The 16,955-nt window shown below is 37.4% G+C and overlaps 1 protein-coding gene across 2 annotated transcripts in view; it reads right to left on the bottom strand.

The window, feature by feature from the left end:
• ANK3 (ankyrin 3) overlaps positions 1–16,955 on the bottom strand; it is a 707,282-nt gene that overhangs the window by 536,752 nt on the left and 153,575 nt on the right. Inside the window, exon 1 of one of the 2 annotated variants that reach the window (XM_025395911.1) lies at positions 13,728–14,221. The exons of the other annotated variant lie outside the window; for it this stretch is intronic. Coding sequence (XP_025251696.1) covers positions 13,728–13,790 — 63 coding nt within the window. The 5' untranslated portion in view covers positions 13,791–14,221. Of the gene's footprint in view, positions 1–13,727; positions 14,222–16,955 lie in introns of those variants that run through there. 2 annotated transcript variants of the gene reach the window in all.

Genomic DNA, 16,955 nt, shown 5'->3' with positions numbered 1-16,955 from the left:
TTTTAACACTAATGAGAACAATAGCTACTATATGCTCTATGCCTACTTTAAAAAAAAATTCAATAGGTTTTTGGAGAACAGATGGTGCTTGGTTACATTAATAAGTAGTGATTTCTGAGATTTGGATGTACCCATCACTTGAGCAGTGTACACTGTACGCATTGTATAGTCTTTTATCACTCACCCCCCATCCCACCCTTTCCCCAGAGCCCCAGAGTCCACTGTATCATTCTTAAGCCTTTGCATCCTCATAGCTTAACTTCCACTTATGAGTGAGAACATAAAATGTTTGGTTTTCCATTCCTGAGTTACTTCACTTAGAATAATACTTTCCAATTCTATCCAAGTTGCCATGAATGCCATTATTTCATTCATTTTTACAAATGTGTGCCAACGTTTTGCTAAAAATTGTGCTAGCTGCCTGACATATACTGTTTCTAATCCTTACATTAAGTCTCTAGGTAGGCAAAATACCCCTATTTTACAAAAACAAGAACTTAGAAAATTTAAGTAATTTAAACTTTGAAGAGCTCTTAAACAGTTGTACAGAATTCAGACTCTAATATATGTGGTTCCATTCTCTGTTCTTTCCAGGTCACTGTGCAGAGTATTCTTTTTCGACCACAAGCCCATGATTAAAAAATTTTTTGAAGAGTCTCCATGTTAAAGATTCTAGAAAACCTCTATAAGTAGCAGATAAAAGGCATATGTTGACACATTAGTTTAACACAACCACATCAGTACATCAATTATCTAAAAAGAAAAATGTTAGCCTGGCCAACATAGTGAAACCCCATCTCTACTAAATATACAAAAATTAGCCAGGTGTGGTAGTGGGTGCCTATAATCCCAGCTACTCAGGAGGCAGAGGCAGGAGAATCACTTGAACCTGGGAGGCAGAGGTTGCAGTGAGCCGAGATCATGCCTCTGCACTCCAGCCTGGGTGACAGAGAATCTGTCATTTGTAGATAGATAGATAGATAGATAGATAGATAGATAGATAGATAGATAGATAGATAGATAGATAGATAGACAGATAGATATAATTGGCATATTTATAACATATATAATATCTAGAGTTTACCTCCAAAAAATCTTTTATACAAAGATAAGAGATTTGTGTTAGAAACACTTTCATCAAGTGGATTATTAAAAGAAAATTTCATCAAGTGGATTATTAAAAATGACAAATTTCTTTTAATTTTAAAGCAATTAAAATTAATATTTTGTAGTTTTTACACTCTGATGATATCAAGGTCATTCCTTCATTTTTAGAGCTTTGTTCTAGAAATTCCCTAAAATAGCAAAATTCTATGAAAGACAGTGAAAACTTCTCAATTAAGGACTAATGTGTTGGTATAAGTTGGTACTAGCACCTATTTCAAACATGTTCACATAATTGAATTCATCAAAAGCCATGTTTAGCAATTTTTTTAAAAAAGCTGGAATCTGGAGCAGACTGCTAGTTTAACTTTATAAATGTCCTGTTCATTTTTAAATTTTAACTATAAGACATTTAACTTTAATTTTTAACTTTAAGACATAGAGAACAGCTTTGGAGAAAGCACGCCGCTTAATGGGTCAGAACAGGGAACTTTGAATATCTGAAACCACACTGTTTCCTGAACTTCTCTATTTGTCCAAAACAGATTGAGTGAAATAACCCCACATTTGTAGTAGGAGGAAATCCATTAAATTTCTGATAGGCATCTCTGTTGGGGGAAAGGGATGAGAACCCATAAAATCACAACCACAGTTGCTTTTGTTTTTTTAAAAAAACTTTGAAGTTAATTCATAAATATTTACTTGAATACAGGATTCACTTAATCACCTGTAATTATACATAAAATCTTTTTCATTAATAGACCACCATGGTTCAACTTCTGTATGTATTTTTGATGTTCCTGCTATGTTAAAATGAACTGGCTTGAAAAACAGAAACCATCACTCAAGATAATATGAAAATATTCCAAAGAGATTTTTCAACTTGTAAAATGCCAGGGTAAATTATCTAGTGGTAAAATCACTGCATGTAAAAACCAAATAAGTTAGCACGCAATGGGGAAATTGCACAATGTTTCCAGAAGTTATCTAGAGGTTAAACTTTGTTTCAAGGAATTAGTGTGGTTTGCTATAATTATTGCTTAATTTTTTACTAAGTACACACAAAATGCTGACATTAAATTTGACACAGACGCATGGAGTGGTGCAGCCTGTATTCTAAGGCAATATTTCATAAGCTTCATTGATATCATTTGCAAAAATTATCATGCATTAGCATCATATCAAGGTTTAAGTTTGTGATGTACACACATCTTTATTTCTGTTTTGTCAAGTAGACTGTGTACCAAGGGGAAAAGTAATTGTTAAATGGAGGCTCGAGAGATGTGGTTTCCTGCAAGAAGTTTTAAAATTCCTCACTTACATAAGTCACAGTGGCTAACAAGGAAAGTGGAAAGTAAAATAAAAGTTCATCATTCATTCACTCAGCAAAAATTCACAGGATGCTGTACTGTTCAGGTATCATGTATCCCCAGCTAACTCCCTAAAATATTTTTCCTTACATTTAAAATTCACAAAAAATTGGTTGGATTCTGGGAAGAAAAAATAAAAGAAACATTTGAGGACTATGTGAAGAAATCTTTAAAGTTCCTGCCAACTGGGAGAGTCCATGATGAGGTCAAATGATGTTTCTTCCTTAGAACCTGAGCACCACAAGGCCTTTCCCAAGCAGTTCCTTTCTCCTGCAGTGTCTTCTCTCCAGAGTGGACCCAAGTCCCTGTGGTGACTGAGCACACTCACCACTCAAGAGTCATCTTAGCCAGACCTTCCCTGGCTACCCTGATCATGAGTTGTGTCTGAGCCCTAGTCTCTCTCCATTGTAGCAGCCTCTTGGGTAATTTTAACTAGTGATAACTAATGATAGTTAGCATTAGTTATGCACTGTGTGTGTCTATTGTCTGCCATGTCCACTCACGTATTCCTTGCACCTAGAATATTAATGCTTAAAACAAATGAAGGAATCAATGGTATAGCACTGAGGCAGAATTAAAATAATAAAACAGACCTATTAAATAGTTTTGCATCATTACGCTTTATTTTAAAACACACACTTGGTAGAAATGCCCAACAAACATATCTCATGGAATACATAACTTAAAAGACTAGTGAGTTAGAAGTGAAAGATGAAAGTTTTAAGGCTGTCTACAAAGACAGCCTGCATTCAGCAAATTGCTTAATGTTCCAAATTTCACTATCTAAACCCTTCTCATGCATTAAAACTTCATAATTGATTTAGAGTTTTGTTTTTCTTATGGGTGCTGTTAAAGCTAGTATGTTAATTTGTATCTCTAAAAATGTTAACAATATGTCTTAAGGCAGGTTTTTTTTTTTTTTGGTGGGGGAGCGTAGGGGGACAGAGTCTCACTCTGTCTCCCAGGCTGGAGTGCAGTGGCACGATCTTGGCTCGCTGCAACCTCTGCCTTCCGGGTTCCAGCGATTCTCCTGCCTCAGCCTCCGGAGAAGTTGGGACTACAGGCTCACACCACCACGCCCAGCTTATTTTTTGTATTTTTCGTAGAGACGGGGTTCACCATGTTTTAAATACACTTTGTTTCTGTTACTTCCCTGGTGATGAGAGAGGATTTCAATGACAAAGCTTGTAAAACCAATAGAGGTTGAAAGAAATTTCTAGATTTTTAGCTATTAACATAGCCATGGGATAAATTACATTATCTGACAGAAAAAAAAATGCATTGAAAACTTAAAAACAATAAGGTGCATAAAAGCCACATCCATAGATGGGAATTTTTATTTAAGACGGATGACAGAGAAACCCATTGTATGTGCTAATTGTGCAACGTTAATTATTCATATGATTAACATTATTTTCTTGGCAAGCAGATACAATGACTCAAACAACAATTTCCCCAAAGTCTGCATCCTTTCTTTCAGAAAAGATACACCAGAGTTATTTATTATAACCTCATCAGATGGTTGTGAACAACAAAAAATGAAGAATTTCCAAAATAGTAATGGGACCCCTTTTTTTCCTTTTATTATTGATAAATCACAATACATTAAATTTACTGGGTTTTTAAAAAAAACAAGCTTTATTAAACATCATCTTGAAAACCACCTGGCCCAAATGTTCAGATTTATGATTAAGCAAGCAGTTTTCTGTTAGAGTGCTTCTAGAAATATTTTTCCTACCAAACTGAAAACTGCATTACAGACTTTTGCTATAGTGCTTGGTATTACAGAGCATCACTTTATCTGGAATTTATTAAGGACAAAAACAAGCCCCTTTCCCCTCACCTCAAGCTAAGTTTACTGGCTCCCAGTCCCAGCTCAGAACTCAATACAGACTCATAACCCATGATCTGAAATCCTTGCAGACAGCCAAGCTTTGGAATTCAGAACTGTTTCATCTTAGAAAGGTATGTATAAATATTATGAACATCCCCAGCAGTGTCTTGGGGCAGCATCCCATAAGCAAGGAATTGTTACTTTTACAGCAAAACATATGAATACTCACACTAAGTAGGATGAATAGACTATAAAGAGCTTCACGTGAGATCAGATCAGGTTTTTCTACCAAATGTGCTCAGGTCAGGTCAGATTTTGCCGCCAAAGAAGTTAAGGAAAAAATTTCAGTTTTTCATTTTGGATTTTGAAATTACGGAAAAGGGATTGTAAACCAATTGTCAGTGCCTCAGTCTAAAGCCATGCTCAGAGTCTGTGCCCCAAGGCTGTTATATATAAAATAAATTTATATCATGTTTTTTCCATCCTTCTTATAATAAAAAATTTGAAGAAAATCTCCAGGTAAACCTATCTCACTAAGTTTGATTTTTAAAAGGTGATATTATACTAAAGGTCTAACATTTTATGAAATTCTGATATCAAGAAGTAATATCCCAGGTTCATCCAATCTCTCCCTACAAAAAGAAAGTTCCAAGTGCACAATTACCCTGTGCAAAGACAACATAAAAATCTTTGTACTAAAATAAGCAAATTCCAATGATAAGTTCAAAAAAAATCATTTCAAATTAATTACTGGAAGAGTCAAAATTTCAGTTTCATGGATGTGGATGCACAAGACATTGAATCACTTTGAATGCCTACTGACTATAAAATGGATAGCATTTATAAAAATAAAATTAACAGCCAAGTAGAAAACATTTTTTTAAAAAAATGTATAGCTACATAAGACTAAGAGAAAAAAAATTCAACAATGATATTTAAAGTAAAATGGAAAAGGATTAAAATGCCTCTTGATATGGAGTGTATCATTAGAAGAAACAATGCACTGAACACGTGACCATGCTCAGTACATCATTACTCAAATCACCTGCTCAACAACAAAAGACTTCAGGAGGTTATTTGCCTGTAGAGCAGGAGCAAGCAAATTAAGCAATGTCCAAACACAAGAATGAAAATTATAGGTCGATGAAACTGCTGTGTGCTCAAGGTCTGCTAGCACACCACCAACTTAGTAAGAGGGCATGGTGTATTCAAGACATCCTAATCAAAGACTCCAGGACCAGATAAGAATACAATACAATTTCAGCAGCATTAAGAATAGGAAATGAAAATTAGAAATGGACATTCCTTTGACTCTCCCTTAAAAAATGAACGTATGTTTGGATAATTTGAGATTCATCAGAGAAGAAACAAGTACAGCTCTCACACATAAGGCAAAGCCATGGTGGTGTGGTAGAAAGAGAAAGAAAGAATGAGATAAGGTTATGAAGTCTACCCTTAGAAGAAACACAAACCATAAAAACTAGTTTAAATAAAGTAAGATAGTTTTTATCCTTAAGATGGAAAAGGCAGCTGAACTGAAATAGTGAAAATCCTTCTTCTGACATTCCCTAAAAAATAAGCAAACTCACCGCAGTGGGATTCTTTACCTAGTAGAATCCTAAACATATAAATATTTTCCTCCAATTTTCTCCTTAAAAGAATAATCACTAAAGGAAGCACTCAGGGGACCAAGTCTTCAGTAATCATTGGGCCATGGTCCAATGGAACATATAGTCCTATGAGATAGATGATGGTACAAAAGTAAAGACCTGGCCTTTCTACCAAATAGTTGGGATGCTTTCCTGTGAAGTAGTGGTCTCCAACGGCACCAGAGACCACTTTTGTAGAATACAATTTTTCCAAGGACGGTGGGGATGGTTTCAGGATGAAACTGTTTTGCCTCAGATCATCAGGCGTTAGATTCTCATAAGGAGTGCGCAACCCAGATCTCTTGTACGTGCAGTTCACAATAGGGTTCATACTCACATGAGACTCAATGCTGCCTCTGATCTGACAGGAGGTGAAGCTGAGACCGTAATCCTCATTTGCCTGCTGCTGTGCAGCCTGGTTCCCAACAGGGCACAGACTGATATCAATCATGTCAAGGTAGTTGGGGACCCCTGCTATAAAGTATGTCTGATGTTAATATTTCCCTGCTCAAAGCCTTTTGGGAAACTCCAGGACAAAAATGATGTTGTTAGCTAAGATTCTTTGGGATGGTCCTTGTTTTTTTCTTTATTATATCTTGCTGTGACTCACCCCTGTACTCTATAGTCCAAATATACAAACCAATGCTTAGATTCATAAGCTTACACCAGGCAGCTCTGTATCATTTTCTCTCTCATCTCACACTCTCTAACTGGAACGCTCTTACCCCTTGTCATCTGGGAAACACATAGCTTCTTAATCTCAATGCAAGCATGCCTTCGACTACCCTTTCATGACTTCATCCTCCAAATGGAATTTACCACTCCCTCCTTTCCACCACCAGTAAAGCCTGAATTCGGCTTTATTTTGTTCCCTTAACACTTTCTACACAGATCTGTTTAACATACCAGCATACGTCATTTTATTGTGCTTTGCAGATATTACATTTTTTACAACTCAAAGGTTTATGGCAATCTTGCAACGAGCAAGTCGATCAGTGCCATTTTTCCAACACCATGTGCTCACTTTATGTCTCTGGGTCACATTTTGGTAATTCTCAAAATATTTCAATTTTTTCGTATTATTATATCTGTTTCGGTGATCTGGGATCAGTGATGTTTGAAGTTACTATTAATATTGTAACTATTTTGGGTAGCCACAAACCACATCCATATGATGGAAACCTTAATTAATAAATGTTGTATGTGTGTTCTGGCTGCTCCACTGACATGCTCTTACATCTCTCTCCCTCTTCCTGGGCCTCCCTATTCCCTGAGATACAATAATACTGAAATTACGCCAAGTAATAACCCTACATTGGCCTTTAAATGTTCAAGGGAAAGGAAGGGCCACATATCTTCCTCTTTAAACAAAAGCTACAAATTATTAAGCTTAGTGAGGAAGGCATGCTAAAAACTGAGAGAGACCAAAAACTAGGGCTCTTTCACCAGTGAGCCAAATTATGAATGTAAAAAAACCAAGTTTTTGAAGGAAATTAATGTGCTACTCTAGTGAACACGTGAATGATAAGAAAGCAAAATAGCCTTATTGCTGATAGGGAAAAGTTCTGAGTGCTGTGGATAGATCAAACCAGCCACTATCCAGGCATAGTGGAGGTCATACCTGTAATTCCAGCACTTTGGAAGGTCAAGATTGGAAGATTGCTTGAGACCAGTAATTAGAGACCAGTGTGGGCAACATTGCGAGACCTCATCTCCACACACAAAAAATAAAAAAGTTAGCCAGGTGTGGTGGAGCACACTTGTGATCCCAGCTACTTGGAAGACTGAAGTGGAGGATTGTTGGAACCCAGGAGTTTGAGGCTGCACTGAGCTATGATCATGTCAATGTGCTCTACCTTGGGCAACAGAGAGTGAGACTCTGTCTCTTAAAAACAAAACAAAACAAAAACCAGCCACAACATTTGCAGAACATGGCCCCGACTCTCTGCAATTCTGTGAAGACAAGAAAGTTGAGGAAAATGCAAAAGAAAAGTTTGAAGCTAGTAGAGGTTGATTCAAGAGGTTTAAGGAAAGAAGCTGTCTTCATAACATAAAAGTGCAAAGTGAAGCAGCAAGTACTGATTTAGAAGCTATAGCAAGTTAGGCCAGGCACGGTGGCTCATGCCTGTAATCCCAGCACTTTGGGAGGCTGAGGCGGGTGGATCACGAGGTCAGGAGATCGAGGCCATCCTGGCTAACACAGTGAAACCCCATCTCTACTAAAAATACAAAAAATTAGCCGGTCGTGGTGGCAGGCGCCTGTAGTCCCAGCTACCCAGAAGGCTGAGGCAGGAGAATGGTGTGAACCCAGGATGTGGAGCTTGCAGTGAGCAGAGATCTTGCCACCGCACTCCAGCCTGGGCAACAGAGCGGGACTCCGTCTCAAAAATAAAAATAAAAATAAAAATAAAAGAAGCTATAGCAAGTTATCCAGAAGATCTAGCAAAGAAGGTAGTTACACTAAACCACAGATTTTTCGATGTAGACAAAACAGCCTTATACTGTAGTGGGAGAAGATACTACCTAGGACTGTCATAACTACAGAGAAGTCAATGCCTAGCTTCAAAGGACAGGCTGACTTTCTTGTTAGGTGCTAATGTAGCTAGTGACATTAAGTTGAAGTCAATGCTCACTCACCATTCTAAAAATCCTAGTCCTTAAGAATTATGCTAAATCTACTCTGCTTGTGATATATACATGGAACAACAAAGCCTGGATGACAGTATAACTGTTTATAGCATGATTTGCTGAATATTTTAAGCCTACTGTTGAGACCTACTGGCCAGAAAAAAAATTCCTTTTAAATTATTACTGCTCACTGACAATGCACCTGGTCACCCAAGATCTCTGATGGAGATATACAAGCAGACTAATGTGTTCAGGCCTGCTAACACAACATTCATTCTGCAGCCCATCATCAAGGAGTAATTTCAATGTTCGTGTCTTATTATTTAAGAAATGCACTTTCTAAGGCTATAGCTGCCATAAGCAGTTGTTTGTCTGATGGGTCTGAGCAAAGTAAATTCAATATCTTTTGGAAAGGATTCACTATTCTAGATCCCATTAAGCACATTTGTGATTCTTGGGAGGGGGTCAAAATATCAACATTAACAGGAGCCTGGAAGAGGTTGACTCCAATCCTCATGGACAACTTTGTGGGCTCAAGACTTCAATGGAGGAAGTATTAATAACTGCAGATGTGGTGGAAATAGCAAGAGAACTAGAACCTGAAGACATGACTGAATTGTGGCAACCTCAAGATAAAACTTGAATGGATAAGGAGTTACTTCTTATGGACGATCAAAGAAAGTGGTTTCTTGAGATGGAATCTACTCTTGGGTGAAGACACTATGAACATTGTTGAAATGACAACAAAAGATTTAGAGTATTACATAAACTTAGTTGATAAAGCAGTGGTGATGTTGAGATTGACTTCAATTTTGAAGGAAGTTCTACTGCGAGTAATGTTATCAAATAGCATTGCATGTTACAGAGAGATCTTTCATGAAAGGAAGAGTTTGTCAATGTGGCAAATTTCACTGTTGTCTTATTTTAAGGAATTGCCATAGCCACCCCAACCTTTGGCAACCACCACCCATCAACAGCCATCGACATCAAAAAAAGAACTTCCACAAGCAAAAAGATTAAGACTCGCAGAAGGTTCAGGTATGTGCATTGCCTTTTTAGACATAAAAAAACACATACTTAATAGACTATACTTAATAGACTATAGCATAGTGCAAACATAAGTTTTACATGCACTGGGAAACCAAAAAATGTGCATGACTTGCTTAGTTGTGATATTCACTTTACTGCGGTGGTCTGGAATCAAGCCTACCATATCTCTGAGGTATGCCTGTAGCTGGCTCTAGTCAGTAATTGAAGGCTGTCCCCTACACAGCATCTGCTAAGTGAATTGAATTAATATAATTTCAATCAATATCACATGATTTGTTAAGCACACCTAAGTTGTGAACCTGGATAATACACCCTTCTTTGGATGCTGCTATGGATAAAATTGTGTCTCCCATCAACCCCCCAAATTCATACGTTAAAATTCTAACCCCCAATGTGACTGTATGTGTAGACAGGGATTTTAGGAGATAGTTAAGGTTAAATAAGGTAATAAGGATGAGGTCCTAATATGATAGGATTGGTAGCCGTAAAAGAAGAAGAAAAGATGCCTCTCCTTCCACAGATACACACTGAGGAAAGGCCATGTGAGCACATAGCAAGAAGATGGTCATCAGCAAGCTGGGAAGAGTGTCCCCACCAGGACCTAACCATGCTAACATCCTAATCTCAGTCTTTCATTCTCCAGAACTGTGAGAAAATAAATTTGTGTTGTTTAAGCCACCTAGTCTATTGTATTTTTTTTAAATGGTAGCCCAAGCTAATACAGATGCTAAAGAAATAAAATCTTTAAGTGTTATTTCCTACATTTTATCCTTGGTGGCTAGTTAAAATAAGCACTTCTGCAGTATAATATCAGAAGGGGCAATATGTTCTCCTGTGTTATCTCTTCTGTAGGATCAGTTACTCTACATCAAGTTGAAATTCCACTATGATGACCACTTCGAGGTTAGGTGTTATCGTTTTAAAAACTCTTTTAAAAATATGGTCTTATTGATTATTTCTATTTTACTTTCCTAGTATCCTGGCAGCTACCTCAGGCACATGATCCCCATTTTGTAGAAAAAGAGAGTTTAATTAATCTATTCAAGACAAGATATCAAGTTACAAGCAAGACTAGAAGAGCACCCAGGTCTCTTCAAGCAAATCCTTCTTTCATAACTAGCATAAAGAGAGATAAACAGCTACAGAATATGGATATACATAGATATCCTCTTCACATTCCAGAACAAAATACAGAAATTATTAGAAAAAGCATTTCCTAACACCAACTTGAATCATTATATTCCTGATCAAAATACAAAAATATTATATGCTAACAGAGGAATAATATGATTCCATCACATTTATCTTGATGACTCAATATTAAATGTCTCAAGAGAGACTTTATACCCAAATGCCCTAAGCATGTGATCTGTTTTTCTGAAAACACTCAACACCAACACATAATTTTAAAGGCCATTTTAAGATAGATTCTTTTACAGAAAATGATGTCACACTAAATGTTGTATTAAAATAATTCCATATGTCACTAGGAAGTATTTTGAATGCTTGGGGAGCTTGTTCCCACAGAGTTTGGCAGGTTGCGTACATTTCCCACCTGAAATGCTTTTATTTGACCACACCCTCCCCTGCTTCAGTATAGGTCATCTGGAGCACCCAGAAAACTTCTGGAATATTTGCTTCAGAATAAAAAGATATATAAATATGTATACATATTTTTCAGGAACAAAATATTGTATCCCTTTTCCAGAAAATATGGGGAGAAAAGGCCTACTCCTTTGAAAGATATCTGCTCTAGCACTGAAAATTCTTAGTAAACTCTGGTCAGTAAGCTGGTAGAGATAATTCAATGGGACATTTATTTAGTGTCAACTGCATACAAGGAAGCATGCTGAGTGCTTCTGGAGGAAAATATCAGAAGGTTCAATGTGGTCAAGAGAATAAAGCAGCTATCTGATAGCTTGAAAAAGAAGCAGAATGTGTTAAGTGTCCAGAGAGTATAAGGTGCTGTGTTCATCCAGAAGACTAACTTCCAACTAGAGTGAATCAAGAGATTTCAAGAAGAGGGCAAGATCTGGGTTTGACCTTCAAAGATGGATAGGATGTCACCCAGTGGGCTGGCACAGAAATGCGTTCTCAATGGACAAAGAACAAGCATCAGAAGAATGATTTAATTCAGGGACTGGTAAAAACCCTGGTCTGGATAGAGTTAGATGTGAATGAAGTATGATGAGGGGGAAAAAACCTGAAATGTGGGTACAGGTTAGACTGTGGAGAGCTTCAGGCCCTATGGTCAGGAATTTGGTATTCACTGAGCAGGCAGTCAGCAGTTTAGAAGGTACTAGGCAGTGGATGATGATCAAAGCTTTCATTAAGAGTGCCCTAGTATCAGTTGGGAGAGTGTGGAATGAAGGAAGAAGGGCTCAAAGCAATTGACTTCATACTGTGCTCTGAGCAGGATAATCTCATATGAGGAGACATGGAACACAGCTGGGAAAATTTCAAGGTAGAGAGAGGAGGGAAAAAAAAGCCTATGTTAAAGGATTCCACATAAAAGCTCAATGATTTACAATGAATCCAGCCACTGCTCACTCTAATCTGGATTGCACTGTCGTGGTTCATGTGTCTGTCTCGGCTCTCTATGACACTCCGTGTTCAGAATCATGGTGGAGCCTGTCAAGACACTTAAAGCCATATCTCATAAACATGAGCAAACCTGACTTTTTTTTTTTTTTTTTTTTGAGACCAGCGCCACTATGCTAGGCATTAAACAAATCATTTGTGCTGTGCAGCTGAGACCTGCTCCCTTGGGAAATCAGACTAACACCTTTGCAACATCATCAACTCCTGCCAAGGCAATGTACAAGAAGTCAAGGCTGACTTAAAACCAGTCTGCACAGATTCACTATCTGGAAGACGTTGAACCACTGCCCTAGAATGTTGGCATGTACATAGACGTGACCTCAGAACAGTCTGCTGGTAGTAGGTCCCTTAAGAACATCATATTCGAATTAATCTTTTAATTAATAATAAACAGACTATGAATATTTTTTAAATGCCTGATATATTCCACGAGGAGCTGAAATCTTTATCTTCTCTACTATAGCCACCATTCTGTATGTGTCCACTGTCTGAGCATACATTACATTGGGCCAAGGAAGCATTTTAAAGAGGTAAAATTATACATGAGTCCTAGTAATTAAAATATTATATCTGAAGATTTTGACTATAGATTTTTAAATACAGCACACATTCTCCTTAAATATCTATGAGCTATAATCCTATTTTAGATATTTGTTTTTCTTTGTTACAGATGCACAACTGTCTTTTCCATTGGTGGCACACCCTAAAACCAAGACAATTTATAAACCACAATGGATTAAAACCAAATGACAGATCTAGGGAATCATCTTTTTTCCCCATTGCAAAATGTATTAAAAAGTTAGGAGCACCTTTGAGGATATACACATTCAAGAAAACCAAAATGAATCTACAGGTTTACCATAATCATCTATTAATATATTGATGATTCCTCAATTTACATGGAAAACAAAATTAATTTTATGGATTATAATAGACAAACTGGGCATCTGGCTGTACGACTGCAGGGTAGAAAGCAAACCTGAGATCTGTCAGCCATAAAGTGATCAATAATTAAAATGGAGTTCACCTCCATGCTGTAATTTTAAAGTATAAGTACAGGTTTCTCTAAGTTTCCCTAAAATATATGTTCAAGCTAAACATCTATACCATAATAATATTCATTAGTAATTGTACCCTGTTGATTAACGAGCATTCTGTAAAATTTAAAGGAGAAAAAAAACACACCCACCCACATAATTAGGACATGTGTTTACTTAATAATCCTGAATATCACTATGAAAAACACACCACTTCAGTGAAATCTAAATGACTGTATTTAACTGTTTAAATATTTTAGCAATGTATCCGAGTTGTGATGATTTTCCTCCAAGACAGAACACACCCATTAATAGACTGGAAAAACAAAAGCATTCAGATTCTAGCAGCTTCTTAAAAATCTAAAGCCAATCTCTTAAAAATTCAGCCTAAAGATCACTTCCTCCCCAGAGCCAGAGAACAATGAAGAGAACATGTTGCTTATTCATTTCTTACCTTTTTTCCTTTCCTTTTCCTATGAGCAGGTTTTGCATTTTTCTCCTTTGGTTCTTCACTCATCTTTCCTTTAAATCAGGTGTGTTTATAAAAGACAGATCACCGCCGGTATTCCAACATCCAAAACCACGACAAAGAGTCAAAGCATTGAGACCAAAGTCCATTTACGGGTGCTCCCCAGGCAAAGCAGCCGCTGCTTAAACCCAGCCCCTGCTGCTGTCAGAGAGACACGGACTGCTAATGTAGCCCTGTTCAGCTTTCCTCAGGAAGAAACTGGGTGTTCTCTGCATCGAACAGTCAATTATTCTTCTAAAGAAAATCAATATTTTAGCCTTTCATTTTTAACTAATCGTTACCCTGAGATAAGGTCCTGACAAGACTTTGTTGCTTGTTCCTCCACAGTGATTTGAGCCTGGAAATGGTGAGAGAGAGAGAGAGACACACACACACACACACACACACACCCTCACATACACAGAAATAAGCTACAGACTGCTGACAAGTCTCCGAAGCCTTCCCAGGGGCTGATTTGCTGCTTCAAGCAGGCTGGGAAGCTGAATGTAAATTGCTCTCCGTGCTGCTAGCCTCTCATACTAACACATGTGTTGAATGCATCAGGGCATACCGGAGGAGGCAGTCGGGAGAGTGATAAAAGATCAGGTTACTTGGTTTGTAAAAAAACACTCAATGATTCAAACAATAAAAGAGACCTACCACTACTGGAGAAGTCACATCACAGGCTACATTTTCTCCGTGATTACTTTTTTTTTAATGTGACATGCAAAAAGATGCCAATCTTCACCTAAGCATTTCTAATGCAGGGTTAATGACGGAAAGCCCCATACCCAATTTGCCATGATTCATATTTAATCATTGGTTTCCTTCCATGAATATACTAGCCAACCAACCAACCAACAAGAAACCCTCCAGAATATTCAGGAAATACTAAGAGCAAAGCTGCTGTCTCTGTGGCAGAAACATTCTGTGCTTCTTGACTGTGTTTAGGGCAGTGCGTCTCAGATCACATTACACACTCCCCAGCTGCCCTGGCCACACACTGTGCCCACACTCCCCGCTGCACGCCATCCTGAGCCCCAGGAATCTGGATATTTTCTGAGTATCTGGGATATTTCACACCTGGGTGGAAACCCCCTCACCACGCCTTCCATCCATTTAAACACAGCCAAATTACTATTATGAGCTGTCATTTAAGCATCTTTAGAAGCATGCCAGATACATTCTGATTCAGGAAGAAATAAGGTTCTAGGAGCCACCACAGACAACCACTAAGATGAAAACAGAGCACTTTGAGCAGATAACTGACACGGGTAGAGGGTGAGAGTGGGGTAACAAGTGGAAAGGGAGAAAGAAGGGGAGAGCGGGTTCAGGTCCATTCCTAGGGGCTGGGAGCCAGGAATAAATCATATTAGTTCTACACACTAACATTTTTATTCGGGAGACATGGCATTCAAATGAATATTAACTTTTTTGTCAGGAGAAATGGGATTCAAATGAATGTAAAACACAGCCATACAGGAAAAAACAAGTCGCAGAGGGCTAATTTTTCAGTGGTATGTGTGGGGGGACTTAAAAATGGTTTGAGGACATGATGCTAAAATATTAAACCAAAAGAACAGATCTCTTTAGGCTGAAATCGTCACCATTTTTTGCCTATCATGTAAAGTAGGTTTGTGTCCATATTCAACCAAGATTCCTTCTCCTACACCTGAAACACCAGTCCCAGAGAAAAACATGATTTAGAGGGATGCTTAGATGCTTTACCCAGGGCTGAGCAGGCCAAGCATAGGGATTCAAGTGACATGCTCAGAGAGCCACGTGGATTTTACCAACCATAGGGCAGCTATTTCAGCTACTTTCTATTTGAGATGTGCACATTAATTATAATAATGCACTTCTCAGTAAGTATGGGATGGCCAGAATTCTGAATGGTGTTAGGCATCTAATCCCCATGTTCCATATTTCTGCTCAGATACTGAACTGCTATTTAACCACAGTTTCCATTTTCTGCCACTATTCAGTAACATTCCTCTTGTCATGCAATATAAAAGGTAGAACATCTCAAGATGGCAAAATAAATCTTTCAAGTTCTTCAGTGATTCAACCCTTGCTCATCTTCAAAACATAGGGAAATCTGGGGGGCAGGCAGTATCTTTACTGCTTCTACCGCTCATTGACTTCAATCAAGTGAACCTTGTTTATTAGCTGTGTGTCTTTTGAGGGATGAGGATGAGGAAGGTGCTGTATACAAATTCTTCATAAGCTGAAGAGTCTAAGCAGATGGATTCAATTTCGACTTTCCGACCTAAATCTTGACATTCTTCACTAGGCAAGCAACTGAGATAGTACATCCACCTAAAATAATTTGTCTATAGCAGATTCCAGGCAGTAGGATTTACCTCCCAAAAAATGCCTTTGTCAACAACTATTTACTGACTCTCAGAAGAACATGGGTCTCTTTCTTTAAAAACAGAAAACAAACAAAAACAACTGAGGGGGTACAAAAATTGGGATTAAATTTAGTTCATTTACATAAAAATTTACAAGTTAATTGGGATTATAAAATATACAAAATACAATTAACATGATATGTCTGGCCAAGGGCATAGCACAAGAACATGTTTGAAGAAAATGTCATCATAAAATTATTTGTAAACTATAAACGTGTGTTTAAATTAATGCAAAATTTAGGAAATTGATCGAATAAACATGAATTGGCAGGAAATGAATGAACCTGTGACTTAATGTAGTTGTTTGCCCATTTCTTTGATAAAGCATGATCTTGGCTGTATTCATTTGTATATGTAAGGTTCATATTACAAGCTAAAGTGCTCTCTGCTGGTTGGATGGGAAAAAAACAGCACCTTTAAAGACTGGATTATGTGGCAAAATTCTACAAAAGATCATTTTAAGAAGGAATTATTCTTCCTGATGAGGAACTCGTAACTTTGAATAATATTTCAAGATGTCACGTTGTTTAATCAGGTCTGACAGAAAATCCAATTTTGAAAAATATGTTTAAAATATGTCAAATTATTTAGATAGCAAAATGTATCATTTAAAGTTATAATTTAATAATAAAACTATGTGGCATATAACATGTTTTATGTCCATTTTCTGTAACTTGATAAGTTCCAGACTTTTTAAAAGAAACAAATAATTACATCTCTGAAACTATGTAAGGCAAAAAGAGCTCCTATGTTAGAGTTA

Source organism: Theropithecus gelada, chromosome 9 (assembly GCF_003255815.1).
Source record: "Theropithecus gelada isolate Dixy chromosome 9, Tgel_1.0, whole genome shotgun sequence".
Classification (NCBI taxonomy): domain Eukaryota; kingdom Metazoa; phylum Chordata; class Mammalia; order Primates; family Cercopithecidae; genus Theropithecus; species Theropithecus gelada.
Note: the sequence above shows the minus strand (reverse complement) of the source record. Positions and strands in the feature narration are given on the sequence as shown.